This window comes from Amblyomma mixtum, chromosome 3, assembly GCF_055824585.1.
Source record: "Amblyomma mixtum isolate Tamu chromosome 3, ASM5582458v1, whole genome shotgun sequence".
NCBI classification, from domain to species: Eukaryota; Metazoa; Arthropoda; class Arachnida; order Ixodida; family Ixodidae; genus Amblyomma; species Amblyomma mixtum.
Genome location: NC_143014.1, coordinates 21,738,098 through 21,755,133, shown reverse-complemented (window position 1 = coordinate 21,755,133; position 17,036 = coordinate 21,738,098). Strand labels below are relative to the sequence as shown.

Genomic DNA, 17,036 nt, shown 5'->3' with positions numbered 1-17,036 from the left:
TGCATTGGCCATAGCGGCACAGCCACAGAGCAACGTTGGGTGCTCAAAGTGGATTTATGAGCGCTACACAGGGTCCTTTGAACGGCACGTGAGGGCAATCTTTCCCCTAAATCCGTTAGATTTTAGGTCTCAATTTATTCTCTGCTGCAACACATACAGCGGAGCTCGGAGCTTAAGCCAGCTTTTTGGGCGACAACCTGCAATCACCAGGCGGAAATGATGCCTAGGCGAACCAGAAGTTGACATAATTCACTGGGCACACAACAGAGGACCAGCGTCGTCCTGTGTTCTTGAGCACTGCGTTCCTTCCGACTGTCATGAGGTACGTTGCAGCCTGCGGCGTATTAAAACCAAGTGACATCAGCTCTTATTCTTTTTCCGTACTGGCGCATAATCAACCTCAGAATGTTCGGGACAGTATAAGGACGGATGCGACTTGACGCCGTGCTCTGGCGGCTGCACTGACGTTTTTGTACTACAGATTAACTTCGTGCCGATTCCTTGCCGCATCACTGAAAATCCCTCCGCGAACAAATTACACGTTCGACTGAAGGAGGTGACCTCGCAGGTGCAGCCGGGGCCCCCAGGTGCTTTTTGCGCCGCCATTCCGCGCGCCCTGCGGCGACGCACGCCCCGATCGATCGGCCTGCGCGAACCCCGTCTGCGCAGCGTCGGTCATCAAGGACGCCGCTTGGCACTGCCCCGAAGGCGGTGGCTGCTCCGACTGCACACGGCGTTTACACGGTGCGCACGTGGTTAAATCCAGTGCTCCTGCTCTAGCCGCTGCCCTGCGACGGGCATCCTTTGTGCAACATTCACTATTTCACTGAATTTCGCCAGTTTACGCAAGGCATGCACGAGGCCTGCATGAAAAACATCTGAGTCTCGGCCCATGCTGACAATACGCAATACTCTCGTCTTCGTCCACAGAATCCGCGTTCAGAGCGACCTGACCGACTCCGGCTTGGGCATACTTCGTCGGGAAATGTTCAAATGGTTTGAAAAGCTTTCAGCAGCAGTTCTATCAGTGGACTCGCGCCTCGGGCTCAAAGATGGAATTTGAGAGGACTCCCACAGTTGGAAGGCCCAAAAGTGTGGAACAAGTGATGTGAGCGAAAATCGCTGAATGGTTGTCACAGAGAACAAAGTTGAGATTCCACCTGTGGAACTTTGACGGAAACTCTACGGTGCGAACACTAGGGGGATGTGAAATAAGGTACAGAAACGAAAGCGTCGTCCACCAGCTCGAAGAAGCGTTCTTTGTTGTTGAAAGCTTTGGGGCCGCGCCCTCAGGCTGGGCAATAAAAATTGGCATTACAGCTCTTCGCTGATTTAGCGACGCTGTATAAAAAGAAACAAATAAGACTATTTCTTTCTGGGAGCAAACTTGTGCATACCGAGTGATACTGAACGTTAGTAGGCTGGTAGTGTCGCGGAGAGGTGACGTAAGGACGCGTCTATCACTGCTCGTCTTCGGTACGCATCGACACGCCCTCTGCACATTCCACGGCGGCCAAATCTCGGCCACGTCCCTAGAGGAGTGTGTAAGATCCCTCTATGCATTGACGCCGTCGTGCCATGCCGGAGTCGCGCTTCATAAACGCGACGGAGCGTGGATACTGCCACTTCCGCAGTACACGCGTACGGTGAAAGCACAGATGAGCGCTTTAGATTATTACTGTTTTTATGAGTAAAATACACAAATTACTTGGCAGCCTATAAAATGGCGCGGCATCTATTTCTGAGGCTAAAGAGCCTTCAACCGATCTATACCCTAACGGTGCAATAAAGACCTGCACGAGCGTCAGAACATCATACGCTTCAGAACGACGCAGTTTTGTGCAAGAATATAGCGGCCGCGACCTCTCGGTATTACGACTGTCGTGAGAGGTTGCGGCAGAAATATTGTGCGATAGCGCAGTTTTTTGCAAGTGGACACCACCGCCACGTACCTGAGAGCACGACTGAGGTGTCCACTTACCCAGGGAGTCAGTTATGCGCATCTTCAACTTTTTTAACGTCACTGGAAATTTACTTAATGTACGACGGCGGCCTATGCTGCAGTACAGCGCTTCTGTACCAATGTTGTCAACGCCAACGCGCATTGCTCTAGTGCCGTGTTTCGGCCACAACGTTGTCCACGGCACCGCATGCAGCGCGTCACTGCTGCCGCGTAGCTCAAAGCGTGAATATTAGTTTGATAGTAGTATTAGTTGATGAAGACGACGATGTGCAATGCACAGCGCTAGATTGTGTTGCAGTTCAACACGAGGCGTGTTGGGCTGCGGCGATACCATAGTTCTCTGTTAGTGCCGCCGCGGGTTCGACTCCTAATTACAGATATCCATTTATATCACTTGGCACAAACCCACAAACACCGCAAGCATATTCGCAACATCTGGGTCCACCCATCGGAATAGTGCTTTCGCACTAATAAAACGCAGCATCGAAGGCAGCACAGCAGCGCTGTTCAAAAGCACATCAAATCATATTCCGTGCTGCGGACGCTCTGAATTGGGCAGTATCTCACGATGACAGCTACAAAGCTAGCCTCAGTCAGAAATAAGCAGGCAAAAGAAAAGCGCACAAAAGGCACCGCGGATTTTTAATGGAACTGCCTAGTTCAGATCTGCATAGACCTTGCTCCGCATCTGCAGCAGCGCGAATCGAGGCTTGCAGCGATCGAACAAGCATCGCTTCTCCTCCGAGCCAAGTTCAGATCTCAACTTGCACGAGAAATGCGTCTGCAGCGGCACTGGCAGAGTCGCCCTAAGCATCTACTGAATTCGTGTCCTTTTTCGTGCCGGAAACACGCTCGTTCGCTGACGCCTTGGTCCGTGCATTGTTTTGCAACACTCGAAGGTGGGGCGAGGGTTCAGTTGGCGCCAAACGACAGTCACTTTACTGTGTGCGTTGCCAGGCATTCGGGACAGGGCCCATCTAGTGCCGCTAACCCCGGCGGCCTCTTCTACAGCCACTGGGTCAGCCTTTTTCTTACGTCACGAATGCTGTCGACGCGCTATTTTAGCCATGGGCCACGTGGTGGCAGCCAAGCGAACTAGAAGCACTTGCCCCCAATTACGAGCGGCCGTGCACTTTTACACTCAGCGATAAGTCTCGCTTTTAGTGTCTGATAGGTTGTCGTCGGGAGATGAAGCGTCATTTGGTTCTTGAGCCGCCTTAATCGCAAGGCAGGAAGAAAATAAATAAACCAACTATATAAATCTCCTCTTGAATGCCACGCGCACAGTATGAATGACATTGCATTTGCAGATTATTTGCTACATTGTGTTTCGATAGCCAAGCGAATTCATTTACAGGGATAGCAGTCTGGACATCTGAACAGCACAAATGAAATGACGAACAGGCAACCACTCCGCACAGCGCGAAAAGAATGCCACATTAAACATTCTGCCCCACTAAGCGCCTGTGTTTTTGTGCTCTGGTCCTCGAAAATCACCAATTGGTTTCGTCAGCCACAAGTTCGTCTTCGTCACTAATGCCTGTTTCACATGCAAGCAAGCGAAAAAGCTGGCGAATCCTGCTACCGCGGCGCAGACCTCTTCAAGTCATCGCGGCGATAAGCGCCGAGGTTCCAACAAGTTGGAAATTTTCGCTGCGACGCGCCGCTCAACTGCTTGCATGTGAACCGGGCTTAACACGGTCATGTCGCAGCCCATGTTTAAGCCGGTGCGGAATAAACAGCCTCGCATGGAATTCTCCTGGCCGAATAGGACTGCGGGAAACAGGCCGCACGAGTTCGACGTGATCCGCTGAAGGATCGACCGACGCGACAAACAGCGCCCTCTGTGCTTGAGCGTGCAACGCTCAAGCACATACGGCTGTGGTCGACTGAGTGCCGAAAATCTTGGAAATGCGAAGAGCGGACAAAGAGCGGCTTTGCCGACGACCAGGGCGGCGCTTTAGTCACAGTAAAGAGACGCCTCGCTTAGGCAACGGCATTCCGAATTAGAGCACAAATGGCACAATCACCTGAGCAGGCTTCGTTTTGTGTGCGCCATCCACCTACGATAAAGCCGCGCGATCTGCGTTTGTGTTTACGCATCGTTCCCAGCTTCATTCTCTCTCCACTTTTGCATCATCGAAACTGCAGCTAGCGGGCTCTACAGATAGGATGCCCCTGCCACAGTGTTCCACTGGTGTCACGGCATGATAGGGCCTATCCTTCGAAAACGGTCACGAACTCGCGCAGAGAGGGTCCAGACGGACGCCACCTTTCCCAGGCGCCGTTTCCACCAATCGGTCCTCGTTCTCACGCTTGCGCCGCAGGTGACAGAGCATAAAAACGCGGCGGCGCTGGACAGCTGCTGTCGGAGGGAAACGCAGCTGGTCAGTGGCGCCCGCTGTGCCTGGGCACCCCACGCTCGATACATGGTGCAATGAGAGACGCAGTGGGGGAGCTCAACACGCACAGGCGCACCATGACTCCGGCGCAAGAGGCTGATAAAGCGAGAGCATTACTGAGCGGTCCTTCGGTGCGAAATATTAAGGGCATAGAAGCGAGAGTTTGCTCACGCGCCTTTTCGAGATCTCGACCTGACCAGCGAGGTTTATGCCAGCTTCTAAAATGGCTGCGCTGATCGACTGGGAGCTGTTGGCCCAGCAAGCGGTGGGAGGCGGCCAACGCTCTTGCTGTGACCCATACTGTGCAATGCAATTATGCGCGGTAGGTAGCCAATAACGGCGGCACGAGTGAAGATCACGCGCGCTTCTTGGCGTGCAACGCATTCTGGCACTCGAAGATGCCTCGACTTAATTACTTTTTTTTTTTACCATGCGTCATGCGTATGTCGGTTGTTGCGGGCCTGACGTTGAAAACTGGACAAAACAAGCTGAATTCTGGCGGCAGGGGCTCACTGTGCCGCCGCCCACTGCTGCACAGAGCGCGCAGACAAGGACAAGCACGCAGACAAGGGGCTCTTCCTGGCGCACGGCCCGATGCGCAAACACTCAGTGGTCGAGCGATTGCGCATCGTCGCGGACACTGAGGCAAATCACAACACCCCCGGAGGGGTCCGCACCTGCGTCTCGGCGGGGGCGCCTTCGGGGGCCGGGCCGGCGGCGTTTGCGGACTCGGACATGCTGGCTCGTAGCTGGGGGCTGCTGGACCCAACTCCGCGTCGGTGAGCCGCTCGGAGCGCGTCGCGAGAAGATGCCGGGGGTTCCTAGGCGCCACGAGTGCTCCGACCACGGTGCTCGCCAGAGCTGATCTGGGCTTGCGCCGCCCTTCCCGGCGGCGGCGAGGCGGCGGCGTCAGCGACCGCGGCCCCGGCTGGCGGCCGCGCGTGTCAACAGCGCCGCCGTCTTCCCGCCTCCGCTGGAAGCTGTTTATCAACCATGGCGCAGGTCGTCCCCGCTGCCACTGGGATACAGCACCTCCATTGCGCCTCGGCGGAGGACAGCACCGCTCCGTCCCGCCGCTAAGCATCTCTCCACAACGCCAGAGAAAAGCACCTTCGTCGCGGCTCAGTCAGTGCACGTGATTTCTGCGTCTTGCCCACGTGCTTGGAATCCAGGTCTTTTGCTTCACACACGGATATTAGTGGAAACGAATGGATAATATTTGATTCATTTTTTTTTACTGATGGTGAAGTCATATGTGCGCTGATCGTTTGCGCAGCCGAATAGAGACTTTCACCATCATGCCCTTCTGCTTATGTCACCTGCACCAAAAAAAGCTTCCTACACTGACCGCCAAGTTAACCCTATCCCTCTCCGCTGCGACCATCTTCCCCGCAAACTTCCTAATCTCATCAGCTCACCTCAATTTATGCCTCCCTCAGCTAGCTTTGTCTCCTGTTCAAAGTCACTCCGTTACCCTGATGGGCCACCGGTTATCTTGGCATTACTAGCTCTGCCTATGTAGTTTGTTCTAATTGATTAATGCATGATATCACTGAATCGCGACTGTTCCCTCACCACAATTACTTTTTGCCTCTCCTAAGGCTAAGTCTATATTTTTTCTTTCCAAACCTTGCTACGCTGTCCTCCATTTATATTCAATCCTTTTCGTTCAGCACTAAATTGCTGCTCCACAGGTGAGTATTTTCAAGGTACAATTACTATATACTTCACGGGCTGTCGTAAAGTGTTGCTTCTTTCCCCGACTGTTGAACGTTACTTCAGTCATTTGCATATTAGTTTTAGACTCACCGTTCTGCTTTGCGTGCTTAGGTCCCAATTCGTTCCGTGAGTTCCTTACCAGGGCAATTTCATCAGCAAATCGGAGATCACTAAAGTATTCTCTATTAACTTTATTAACTTTTATCCCCGGCTGTACCCAATCCAGTTCTCTGAATACCTCCTGTAAACGCGAATTGAACTGTAGTGGAGGGATCGGGTCTCCCTGCCTGACGCTCTTCCTCATTGGGATTTTGTCACTGTCCATCTGGAGGACTATGGTCGCTGCGCGATTTCTCGGCACCTTTACATATGCACCTTATGGACCTTGGTTACGCATTGCCTGCATGACTGCTGACGTTTGAATTGAATCAAATGTTTTTACGCAATAAATAAAGACGGAATATGTGGGTTGGTTATATTCTGCGCATTTGTTTATCATCTGCGTTATGGTGTGAAAATAGTGATTATCGAGTACCCTTTCCGAAAGCCATTCTGGTCCTTTGGTTTACTGAAGTCTGAGTTTGCTCGAATTCTACTCGGGATTACCTTAGTAGAGACCTTGTAATGGACAGTAAGCTGATTTTATTGAAGGAAATATTTCTAATGTTTCACAACTCCTTTCCTGTCGCTCGAAATAGCGTTTGAGTTCTACCAGGATTCCACTAAGCTCGGAGTCATCAGGGATTACATGTACAAGGTGGCAAGTTTTTAGAACACGTCTCCACTGTCATTCAGCACATCAGCGGTTACTTGATCCTTACTTGGTTCTCTCGTTTGCGGAAGAAGGGATTCATGATTCCTGAACTACCTCGTTCTATAAATTCTAGCACGGCTAGCAGAGACTTAATTAACAACTATAATTCTCTGGTTATATGGTTTCCATTGCTGCGGGACACCTTCGGTTTTCATAGTGCGGCCAGTATGTGCCACGTGCCGTGCCTTGAAATACGACAGAGTCCTTCAATACATTTCTACTGGTCAGGAAGCTAACGAGGAAGTTTGATACAAGGACAGACGCTGCCGCCAGGTGAGCAGCGGCAAGTCACGAGGCAATGAAGCGCGTCGGCACTGCAGGGCTATGACACAAGGTACTGCTATTAACGGCGCTATAAGATTTTATCGTGGCAATACAGATAAGCCACGTCTGTAGTACAAATATTTCATTGGGCTTAGTTCGGAAAATAAATGCAGGAGACGACTGCTCGCTCAAGAGCAAAGCATAGACGCTTCGCGTAACTCATTGTTGCGCCCAAGTTCCGCGGTCACTAGCTGGCACGATCTTCAAGTATTTTTTCTGAGTTGAGCGGAACTTGACTGAGCCGCTGCAAGGAGTCTAAAATTTTGCCGCAAGCAGTTGAAGTCCTCCATCATATGAGCAAACTTGAAGCAGCACCGCACGACAATTCGAAGGCGAACGTTCACAACAGGTATGAGGCAAGAGAGTTCTATACAATTACAGATAATTAATTCGCCCCGAAGCGCACAAGTATTCGAAATATACTGACAAGTTATAAAACAAACAAGCATGCACGCACCAAATGCCAGTGAATAATTTGTCACGCTACAGAGTGTTACAAAACGTTCACAATTTGTTAAAAAAATCTCCACGCTCGTCAATCTTCCGCCATGGCACGGAAGTGACATCTATAGGTTTACCATTTCCCCTATTCTCATGTCGCACGGTTATTCTTGAGAGCACTACATTTGACAGCGGCGAAATCACAGTTTACGCACCAGAGCTACATTTTCCCTTTATGCAGATCTCTGTACTCACATGTACCCTTTCGCAGCAATAAAAAGCAAAGCTTAAACGCATATAGCTCCTGTTTCCACAGCGCGGACCTAATAATGAAAAAAATATTGGCAGGGGTTTAAAGTAGTTGAACCGAGTAGACGTGAAAAAGCATATGTCTAACGTTGACTAATGGTTTTGCTTTGATGAGTCGTCGGCACGTGTGGCTCAGGTTAGGCTGGGATCGAGGCTAAGCTGATCTGATCTGTTCGCGGCGCAACGTGCAACGCATGGCGCGAGAGTCTAACACGAGGCCGACTCCCAGTCGTGGGTATTTATTTGGTTTATTTTGCTATAGGCGCAAGAAAGGCCGAGACAAGATCGGCGTTGGTGAGCGTGCTTTCGCACTAATAATTAGCTGCTCCTATCCTGCTGCGTAGTGGCCATCGTTTATATCAGCTGCGCTGGTCAAGCACGGCACCATTGTGTCCTGATCACGTGACGGATCTGTATGGCATTCTTCGCGTTGCTGGTGCGTCAGCGGTCGAGATATCAGTTGCGACTTCACACAGGGAGGCCTCCGATTACGAGCCGGAGCGATCAGGACAGCGTCCGTCCGTCCTGCAATTTCATCTGCTCTCGCCCTGCGACACACGGCAGTCTGGACGTTACGAATGATATCACTCACGTCAAAATGGTTTCTGTAGACGCTGACGTTCCAAGAGTCGAAAGAAACGGGGCATGGCCCATTACATCATTGCGCGCCGTTCGCAGGCATACGGGGGAGGTCTGCGTGCGTTCGCCTGCAGCCGAACCGGCGGCGCGGCGCACATGTTCGGCTTTCCTCGTCGTGGTCCTACACAATATTTCACACACACTACACAGAATCAACTGGAAAAAATATTGATGATTACACTGATTGTAAATGTGTTATATGTGCTATAGCGCTTTTCCGCCCCTATGAACCCCTGTCCGACTATGAAGAACTTCTTTGACAAGTTTTGCTGAACGTGTTTTATTGACAGAACATGTCGACAGTGTCCGAAGACCACACATCTTCAAGGTATTTTTTCATTTCCAACTGTGCTTGACAGTGTTCAGGTTTGAACACTACAAACGCTGTTTCGTGATCGGTAAAGTAATTTGACAGACAGGAAGCACCTTGGACTCTATACCTGTTGTGCAAGACTAGATTTATGCATGTTTTATGAGCATTCGTAACCATGATTGGCGGAGCTGTTAAAGAGCAGCCAGACTCGTTTTCCTACAAAGTGAGGGTGTTTGGAAAAATCTTCGTCGATGTGTTCCATTAACATAACTGTTTCGTTTCCAAACAGCAATGGAAGACCGTGGTAAACAGTTTGTAAAGCTTGGGTTTCAGTAGCATTTGGCGACAAGTAAGCGTTTACTACACCCAAAATTGGTTGGAAGCCGTGTGGCACACGTTCCCGTATTCGAACTGGTCACGGGGTAATTCAGTTACCTCAACCACCTTTAGTACATCGGTACGAACGCAAATGGAAACTCCAGCGGCTTTGTTTCCCTGCCTCTAGGATCCTTAATGAAGGTTAAGCCAGGTATCCACAGTTCATCGGTGGGTTCTAGGCAGGTCTCTGTGAAACACAGGACGGCAACTTTTCGTAGCAGTGTTTCCTTCGGAATGTATTCATAATGGGCTCGAAGAGACCAAACGTTTAGTAGGGCACAATAATTGAATTCATCCTATGTGGATTTCATGCACCTTTTAAACCGGCATCCTAATAGTTCTTCAACAGCGCCCGTCCTGTGTGTCATGTTCCTTCTTGTTCTCGTTCCGCAGCGCTGTGTGAATTAAGCATGAACCAACCAGCCCACACCAGAATCCATCCCAATGGTGTTGTTCGAGGCGACGTAACTCGTCGGACATGGCTCTGTCTACGTTTTCCCGGACATGGTAGAATGTGAAGTCGTGTTGTTTGTTCAGTACAAGACTTGTAACTCTGCCCAAGGCCACGTGCGCAAGTGTTTGGGGGGGGGGAAGGGGGGAGGGGGAGGGGTTTTATGAGGTCTGGCCTCATCCATATGTTTAACGGCGGCGAAGAGCGCTCGTGAGGCGAGCGCATGTGTACAGTAAGCGTGGGAGCAATACGATAAAGGCCCGCGGTCACAACAGGACGAGTCACCGCGGTGGCTCGGTGGTTATGGTACTCGGCTGCTGACCCTAAAGTCGCGGGTTCGATCCCGGCCGAGGCGTTCGAAATTCAATGGAGGCGAAATTCTATAGGCAAGTGTACTGTGCGATGTCAATGCACGTTAAAGAACCCCAGGTGGTCGAAATTTCCGGAGCCCTTCACTACGGCGTCCCGCATAGCCTGAGTCGCTTTGGGACGTTAACCCCCGTAAATCAAACTAAACCAAGCATCAATTGTTGGCTACAAGTGACGCCGAAGACTGCTACCGGCCGCCTCGAATATTGCTCGACAGACAGGATCACACCGGCGCTTACCGCTTATTGTATGCGCGCCCTGCGATGCAAGCAATCATCGATTTCAGGCTATTGTGGCCAATACTACCCTCGATGACCATTTACAGTCTCTAAAACTTGTCAGTTTGCTCTCCGCAATCCCTGAAATCGCTCACAAATCCTGCGGACTGGCTAGGCCTACTCATCGTGGATGCATGGGGGCCAGCGTCGACCGAATTTTAAGAACTTGGCAAAAGTTCACCGCTGGAAGTTCATGGCATCATCATCATCATCATCAGCCTGACTACACCCACTGCAAGGCAAAGGCCTCTCCCATGTCTCTCCAATTAACCCGGTCCTTTGCCAGTTGCGGCCACCGTATCACCGCAAACTGTTAATCTCATCCGCCCAACTAACTTTCTGCCGTCCCCTGCTACGTTTTTCTCTTGGAATCCACTCCGTTACCCTTAAGGACCAGCGGTTATCTTGCCTTCGCATTACATGCCCTGGCCAAGCCCATTTCTTCCTCTTGATTTCAACTAGGATGTCATTAACCCGCGTTTGTTCCCTCACCCACTCCGCCCTCTTCCGATCTCTTAACGTTACACCTATCATTTTCCTTTCCATAGCTCGCTGCGTTGTTCTTAACTTAAGCTGAACGCTCTTTGTTAGCCTCCACGTTTCTGCCCCATAGGTGAGTACCGGTAAGATAAAGCTGTTGTATACTTTTCTCTTGAGGGATATCGGTAAACTACCATTCATGATCTGAGAGAACCTGCCATATGCGCTCCACCCCATTCTTATTCTTCTAGTAATTTCCCTCTCATGATCCGGATCTGCGGTCACTACCTGCCCTAAGTAGACATATTCTCTTACTACTTCCAGCACCTGGCTACCAATTGGGAACTGCTGTTCCCTTGCTAGGCTGTTGAACATAACTTTGGTTTTCTGCATGTTAATTTCTAGCCCCACCGTTCTCCTCTGCCTGTCTAACTCATTGATCATGCTTTGCAGTTCTTGTCCTGAGTAGCTTAGCAAGGCAATGTCATCAGCGAATCGCAACTTACTCAGCTATTCTCCATTAACTCTTTTCCCAACTCTTCCCAGGAGGCAGCGATGGCGTAGAGGTAGAACATCCGTCTCGCATGGAAGAGGACCGGGGCTCGAATCCTGGTGCCACGAAATTCTCCACCGGGTTAAAAAAAAACTCCACGTGTTGATGGAATTGCATAACCAAGCCTGGGATGCGCCTGATGCGCCTGACCAGAACCGACCACGCCCTCCCTCACCAGAACAGGATTTGGCCACCCTGGTGTATAGTACTTGGCCGCAACCTTCTATGAACAAACCAATTAACCCTCGGCCCTCAGTCCCCAGCGGCTGCGGATCGAGCAACTGACCAAGGTGGCGGACAGATCTGTGACCGCCACCTTCTCTGGCCACCTTCTCTGAGAATCTCTGGCTCCGGACAGCCCGCTATTGGAAACTGAACCTGGCAACGTTTAACGCAAGAACCTTATCAAGTGAGGCTAGCTTAGCAGTGCTGTTGGGGGAATTAGCCGGTATTAAATGGGATTTCATAGGACTTAGTGAGGTTAGGAGGAGAGATGAGGCGTATACAGTACTAAAGGGCGGGCATGTACTGTGCTATCGTGGATTAGAAGATAGGCGAGAACAAGGCGTGGGATTCCTCATAAATCGTGATATAGCTGGCAGCATCGAGGAGTTTTACAGTATTGACGAGAGAGTGGCAGCTATCGTAATTAGGCTTAATAAGAGGTACAAGATGAAGGTGGTACAGGTCTACGCGCCTACATCAAGCCATGATGACCAGATAGTTGAAAGCTTCTGTGAGGATGTGGAATCGGCAATAAGCAAAGTAAAATTGCAGTACACGGTACTGATGGGCGACTTCAATGCGAAGGTAGGCAAGAAGCAGGCAGGAGACCAGGCGGTAGGTCCGTTGTAGCGACCACAGAATGGTAAGGTCTCGTATTAGCTTAGATTTGAAGAGGGAACGGAGAAAACTGGTGAAGCAAAAGGCTATTAACGAGTTAGCATTAGGAAGGAAAGTAGAGGAATTCAGAATGTCGCTGCAGAACAGATTTTCCGCTTTAACTGAAGAAGACGACCGCAGTGTTGAAACAATGAATGATTATCTCACAGCTATCGTTATAGAGTGCACGGCAGAAGTAGGTAGTAGGATGGTTCGACTGGATACCAGCAAGCTATCTCAGGAGGCTAAAGATCTGATTAAGAAACGCCAAAGCATGAGGACGTATAACTCCACAGACAGGATAGAACTAGCAGAGCTATCGAATTTAATAAATAAGCGCAAGGTAGCCGACATAAGAAAGTTTAACGTGGAGAAAATCGAGCATGCTCTAAGGAACGGAGGTAGCCTAAAATCAGTGAGGAGAAAACTGGGAATAGGCAAAAATCAGATGTATGCGCTAAAAGACAAAGAAGCCCGGGCAATGTCGTTAGCAATATAGATAAGATAGTTAAATTAGCCGAAGAGTTCTACACAAACCTATACAGTAGAGAATGTAATCATCAAGTTGATGAGGGAGGCAGTCGAGCACAGCAATGGGACATACCGCCAGTAACGAAGGAGGAAGTAAAGAAAGCCTTAAGAGCAGTGGAAAGGGGGAAAGCAGCTGGTGAGGATCAGGTAACAGCAGATTTGTTGAAGGACGGAGGAGAGATTGTGCTACAAAAACTAGCCGCCCTGTATACGCAATGCCTTCTGACCTCGAGAGTACCAGAAGCTTGGAAGAAAGCTGACATTATCTAATTCATAAGAAAGGAGACGTCAAGGACTTGAAGAATTACAGACCGATCAGCTTATTGTCCGCTGCCTACAAGTAATTTAGTAAGGTAACCGCTAATAGAGTAAGGACAACCTTGGACTTCAGTCAACCGAATGATCAGGCAGGCTTTCTTAAAGGATACTCGATAATAGAGCACATTCACACTATCAGTCAGGTGATAGAGAAATGCGCAGAATATAACCAACCCTTAAATATATTCTTCATGGCGTCACTGGTCGGCAAAGCCCCCCCCCCCACCACTCACATGGGAGGCGAAGTCTGAGAGGGATGTCACTGTTGCCAGATGACAAAAGTTCGGTGGTGGTGGTGGTAAACTTTAATTAATATTGAGCCATATCTTTGACCATTCTTTTGCTGGCTCTTGTTCTCGTGAAGTGGCCGGCAGTCGGTGATGGCCGGCGACTTCCAAAGCCCAGCCCGCCAGCTGTTTTTGGACAGCTGGGTCAGAGCCAACCAGAACGCGTCTGCGCTGGCTTCCGCGCCCAGTTTCCTCAAAATGCTTCGTGTTCCCATGTGATTCACAAGGCGTTGCCCCACTTTCAATGACCGCGCCTTTCTTGGCCTGATGGGAAAAATAGTCCACTTTCGGTTCTGAAGTATTTTTTCTGGTGTCGTGCTCTCCCCCGCCGCCATTGTTCCCCGATACGCGGCACTTCGCAGCCTTTCTTCTCCCAGTGAGAGCCTCCTCGGAACGGTGCATGTTTTGCCCATCAGACCAGAAACACGTGCGCTGATGACGTAGGCCGGGAGAGGTCTGTTTCCACGAAGCACTTGGCGTTCTCATATAACTTACAAGTGCTCTGTACTCAAAAGGCATTGCTGTGGAGCCACCATAGCGTTGCCCCACCCCACCGCGAAGTTGCGAGGCGCGCGAAGAAATGACCGCCAACCGGGGGAGCTTTTGCGTCCACCAAGCAAATGCCCCCCCTTCACCGAGGAGACTGGGCGCACCCGCGCCAGCGCTCGAAGGCGTCAGGTTTTGGTGGCGTGTACACAACTCCTCGTTCGACAGGGGGGGATTTCTCCCTCGTGTAAATCCCGCTTTAAGCCGGATTCATATGGATTATATGTATTAAGCGGATGCCGCGATGGCGTAGAAGTAGAGCATCCGCATCGCGTCCAAGAGGACCGGGGTTCAAATCCCGGTGCCGCTCAATTCTCCACCGGGTTTTAAAAAAATGGCGGGAGCTTGCTTTGGTTAAGCCTGGTAGGTTGCGAAAGCAAAAGCGCAGCGCCTCCAACTGAAGGAACGCAGTGCGCCGCGTCTACAGGTCACGCGTGGCTACCGGCCGCCGCTGAGCGACGACTCAAAGCGTCATGGAACGCAGTGCGCCGCGTCTACAGGTCACGCGTGGCTACCGGCCGCCGCTCAGCGACGACTCAAAGCGTCATGGAACGCAGTGCGCCGCGTCTACAGGTCACGCGTGGCTACCGGCCGCCGCTGAGCGACGACTCAAAGCGTCATGGAACGCAGTGCGCCGCGTCTACAGGTCACGCGTGGCTACCGGCCGCTGCTGAGCGACGAGTCAAAGCGTCATGGAACGCAGTGCGCCGCGTCTACAGGTCACGCGTGGCTATCGGCCGCCGCTGAGCGACGACTGAAAGCGTCATGGAACGCAGTGCGCCGCGTCTACAGGGCACGCGTGGCTACCGGCCGCCGCTGAGCGACGACTCAAAGCGTCATGGAACGCAGTGCGCCGCGTCTACAGGTCACGCGTGGCTACCGGCCGCCGCTCAGCGACGACTCAAAGCGTCATGGAACGCAGTGCGCCGCGTCTACAGGTCACGCGTGGCTACCGGCCGCCGCTGAGCGACGACTCAAAGCGTCATGGAACGCAGTGCGCCGCGTCTACAGGTCACGCGTGGCTACCGGCCGCTGCTGAGCGACGACTCAAAGCGTCATGGAACGCAGTGCGCCGCGTCTACAGGTCACGCGTGGCTATCGGCCGCCGCTGAGCGACGACTCAAAGCGTCATGGAACGCAGTGCGCCGCGTCTACAGGTCACGCGTGGCTACCGGCCGCCGCTCAGCGACGACTCAAAGCGTCATGGAACGCAGTGCGCCGCGTCTACAGGGCACGCGTGGCTACCGGCCGCCACTGAGCGACGACTCAAAGCATCATGGAACGCAGTGCGCCGCGTCTACAGGTCACGCGTGGCTACCGGCCGCCGCTGAGCGACTACTCAAAGCGTCATGGAACGCAGTGCGCCGCGTCTACAGGTCACGCGTGGCTACCGGCCGCCGCTGAGCGACGACTCAAAGCGTCATGGAACGCAGTGCGCCGCGTCTACAGGTCACGCGTGGCTACCGGCCGCTGCTGAGCGACGACTCAAAGCGTCATGGAACGCAGTGCGCCGCGTCTACAGGTCACGCGTGGCTATCGGCCGCCGCTGAGCGACGACTGAAAGCGTCTTGGAACGCAGTGCGCCGCGTCTACAGGTCACGCGTGGCTACCGGCCGCCGCTGAGCGACGACTCAAAGCGTCATGGAACGCAGTGCGCCGCGTCTACAGGGCACGCGTGGCTACCGGCCGCCACTGAGCGACGACTCAAAGCGTCATGGAACGCAGTGCACCGCGTCTACAGGTCACGCGTGGCTACCGGCCGCCGCTGAGCGACGACTCAAAGCGTCATGGAACGCAGTGCGCCGCGTCTACAGGTCACGCGTGGCTACCGGCCGCCGCTCAGCGACGACTCAAAGCGTCATGGAACGCAGTGCGCCGCGTCTACAGGTCACGCGTGGCTACCGGCCGCCGCTGAGCGACGACTCAAAGCGTCATGGAACGCAGTGCGCCGCGTCTACAGGTCACGCGTGGCTACCGGCTGCTGCTGAACGACGACACAAACCGTCATGGAACGCAGTGCGCCGCGTCTACAGGTCACGTGTGCCTACCGGCCGCCGCTGAGCGACGACTGAAAGCGTCTTGGAACGCAGTGCGCCGCGTCTAGAGGTCACGCGTGGCTACCGGCCGCCGCTGAGCGACGACTGAAAGCGTCTTCGGTAATTTTTCTATATTTTGTTTTTGATGTTGTTGCGACTGAGAGAAAGAACAGTGCGCCGCGTCTACAGGTCACGCGTGGCTACCGGCCGCCGCTGCACGACGACTCAAAGCGTCTTCGGTAATTTTTTTTATTATTTGTTTTTGATGTCGTTGCGACTGAGAGAAAGAAAACATAATCTACAGCTGGTATGACATCACAGCGGCAGTAGTGCCACAGTTGCGCAGCGCAGCAAACACACACCATAACTACCATAACTGCAGCCGGGCTCTTTGAAGGAGCGAGTTGGTCGCCTATAATCTACAGCTGGTATGACGTCACTGCGGTAGTAGCGCCACATGTGCGCGGCGCGGCGTAACTGCAGCCGGGCTATCTGAAGGAGGGAGTTGGTCGCCCATATTCACTCCGCTAAAGGTCAAACGTAACTGCGGCCGGGTCACGCGAAGGCTTGAAAGTGCGAGTAGTATTGCTTTCGCAATAATAAACCTCCGCGTGTCGATGGAATTGCACAACCAGGCCTGGGGTGCGGCCTGATCTCGGTGACCAGAACCGACAACGCACTCCCTCACCAGAGCAGGACCCTGGTGTAGTACTTGGCCACAACCTTCTATGAAGAAACCAATTAACACAGCAAGGTCACAAGTGACAAAGGAACGTCTCCTTTTCTGCCCAGTTTTGGCTGCAAGGAATGTTTTCAGCCAAACGCGGGCCTCTACGGTCGTTCAGAATGTGGTCACGTTCACAGCGGTCCGAGTGGCTCGAGCAGCAGTTTTGTTTAGTCGCCGAATGCAACAATTGAAGCGCCACCTGGGCAGTGCAGGTTCCCTGCCGCACCGAGGGAGTCACGTGACCCTCTTCTCCTCGTCCTTGCGCGCGCCGCTGAC

At 52.3% G+C, this 17,036-nt stretch overlaps 1 protein-coding gene across 7 annotated transcripts in view; it reads right to left on the bottom strand.

Moving 5' to 3' along the window:
* Positions 1–5,363, bottom strand: part of LOC149349410 (uncharacterized protein ZK1073.1) — a 143,638-nt gene extending 138,275 nt beyond the window's left edge. For 2 of the 7 annotated variants that reach the window (XM_089578319.1, XM_089578323.1), the window contains exon 1: positions 5,043–5,357. In XM_089578319.1, the coding sequence (XP_089434445.1) occupies positions 5,043–5,102 (60 nt within the window). In that variant the 5' untranslated portion in view covers positions 5,103–5,357. Of the gene's footprint in view, positions 1–5,042 lie in introns of all 7 variants that reach the window. The other 5 variants (XM_089578318.1, XM_089578321.1, XM_089578320.1 and 2 more) reach the window with 5 other exon arrangements.
* Positions 5,364–17,036: the final 11,673 nt, after the last annotated feature.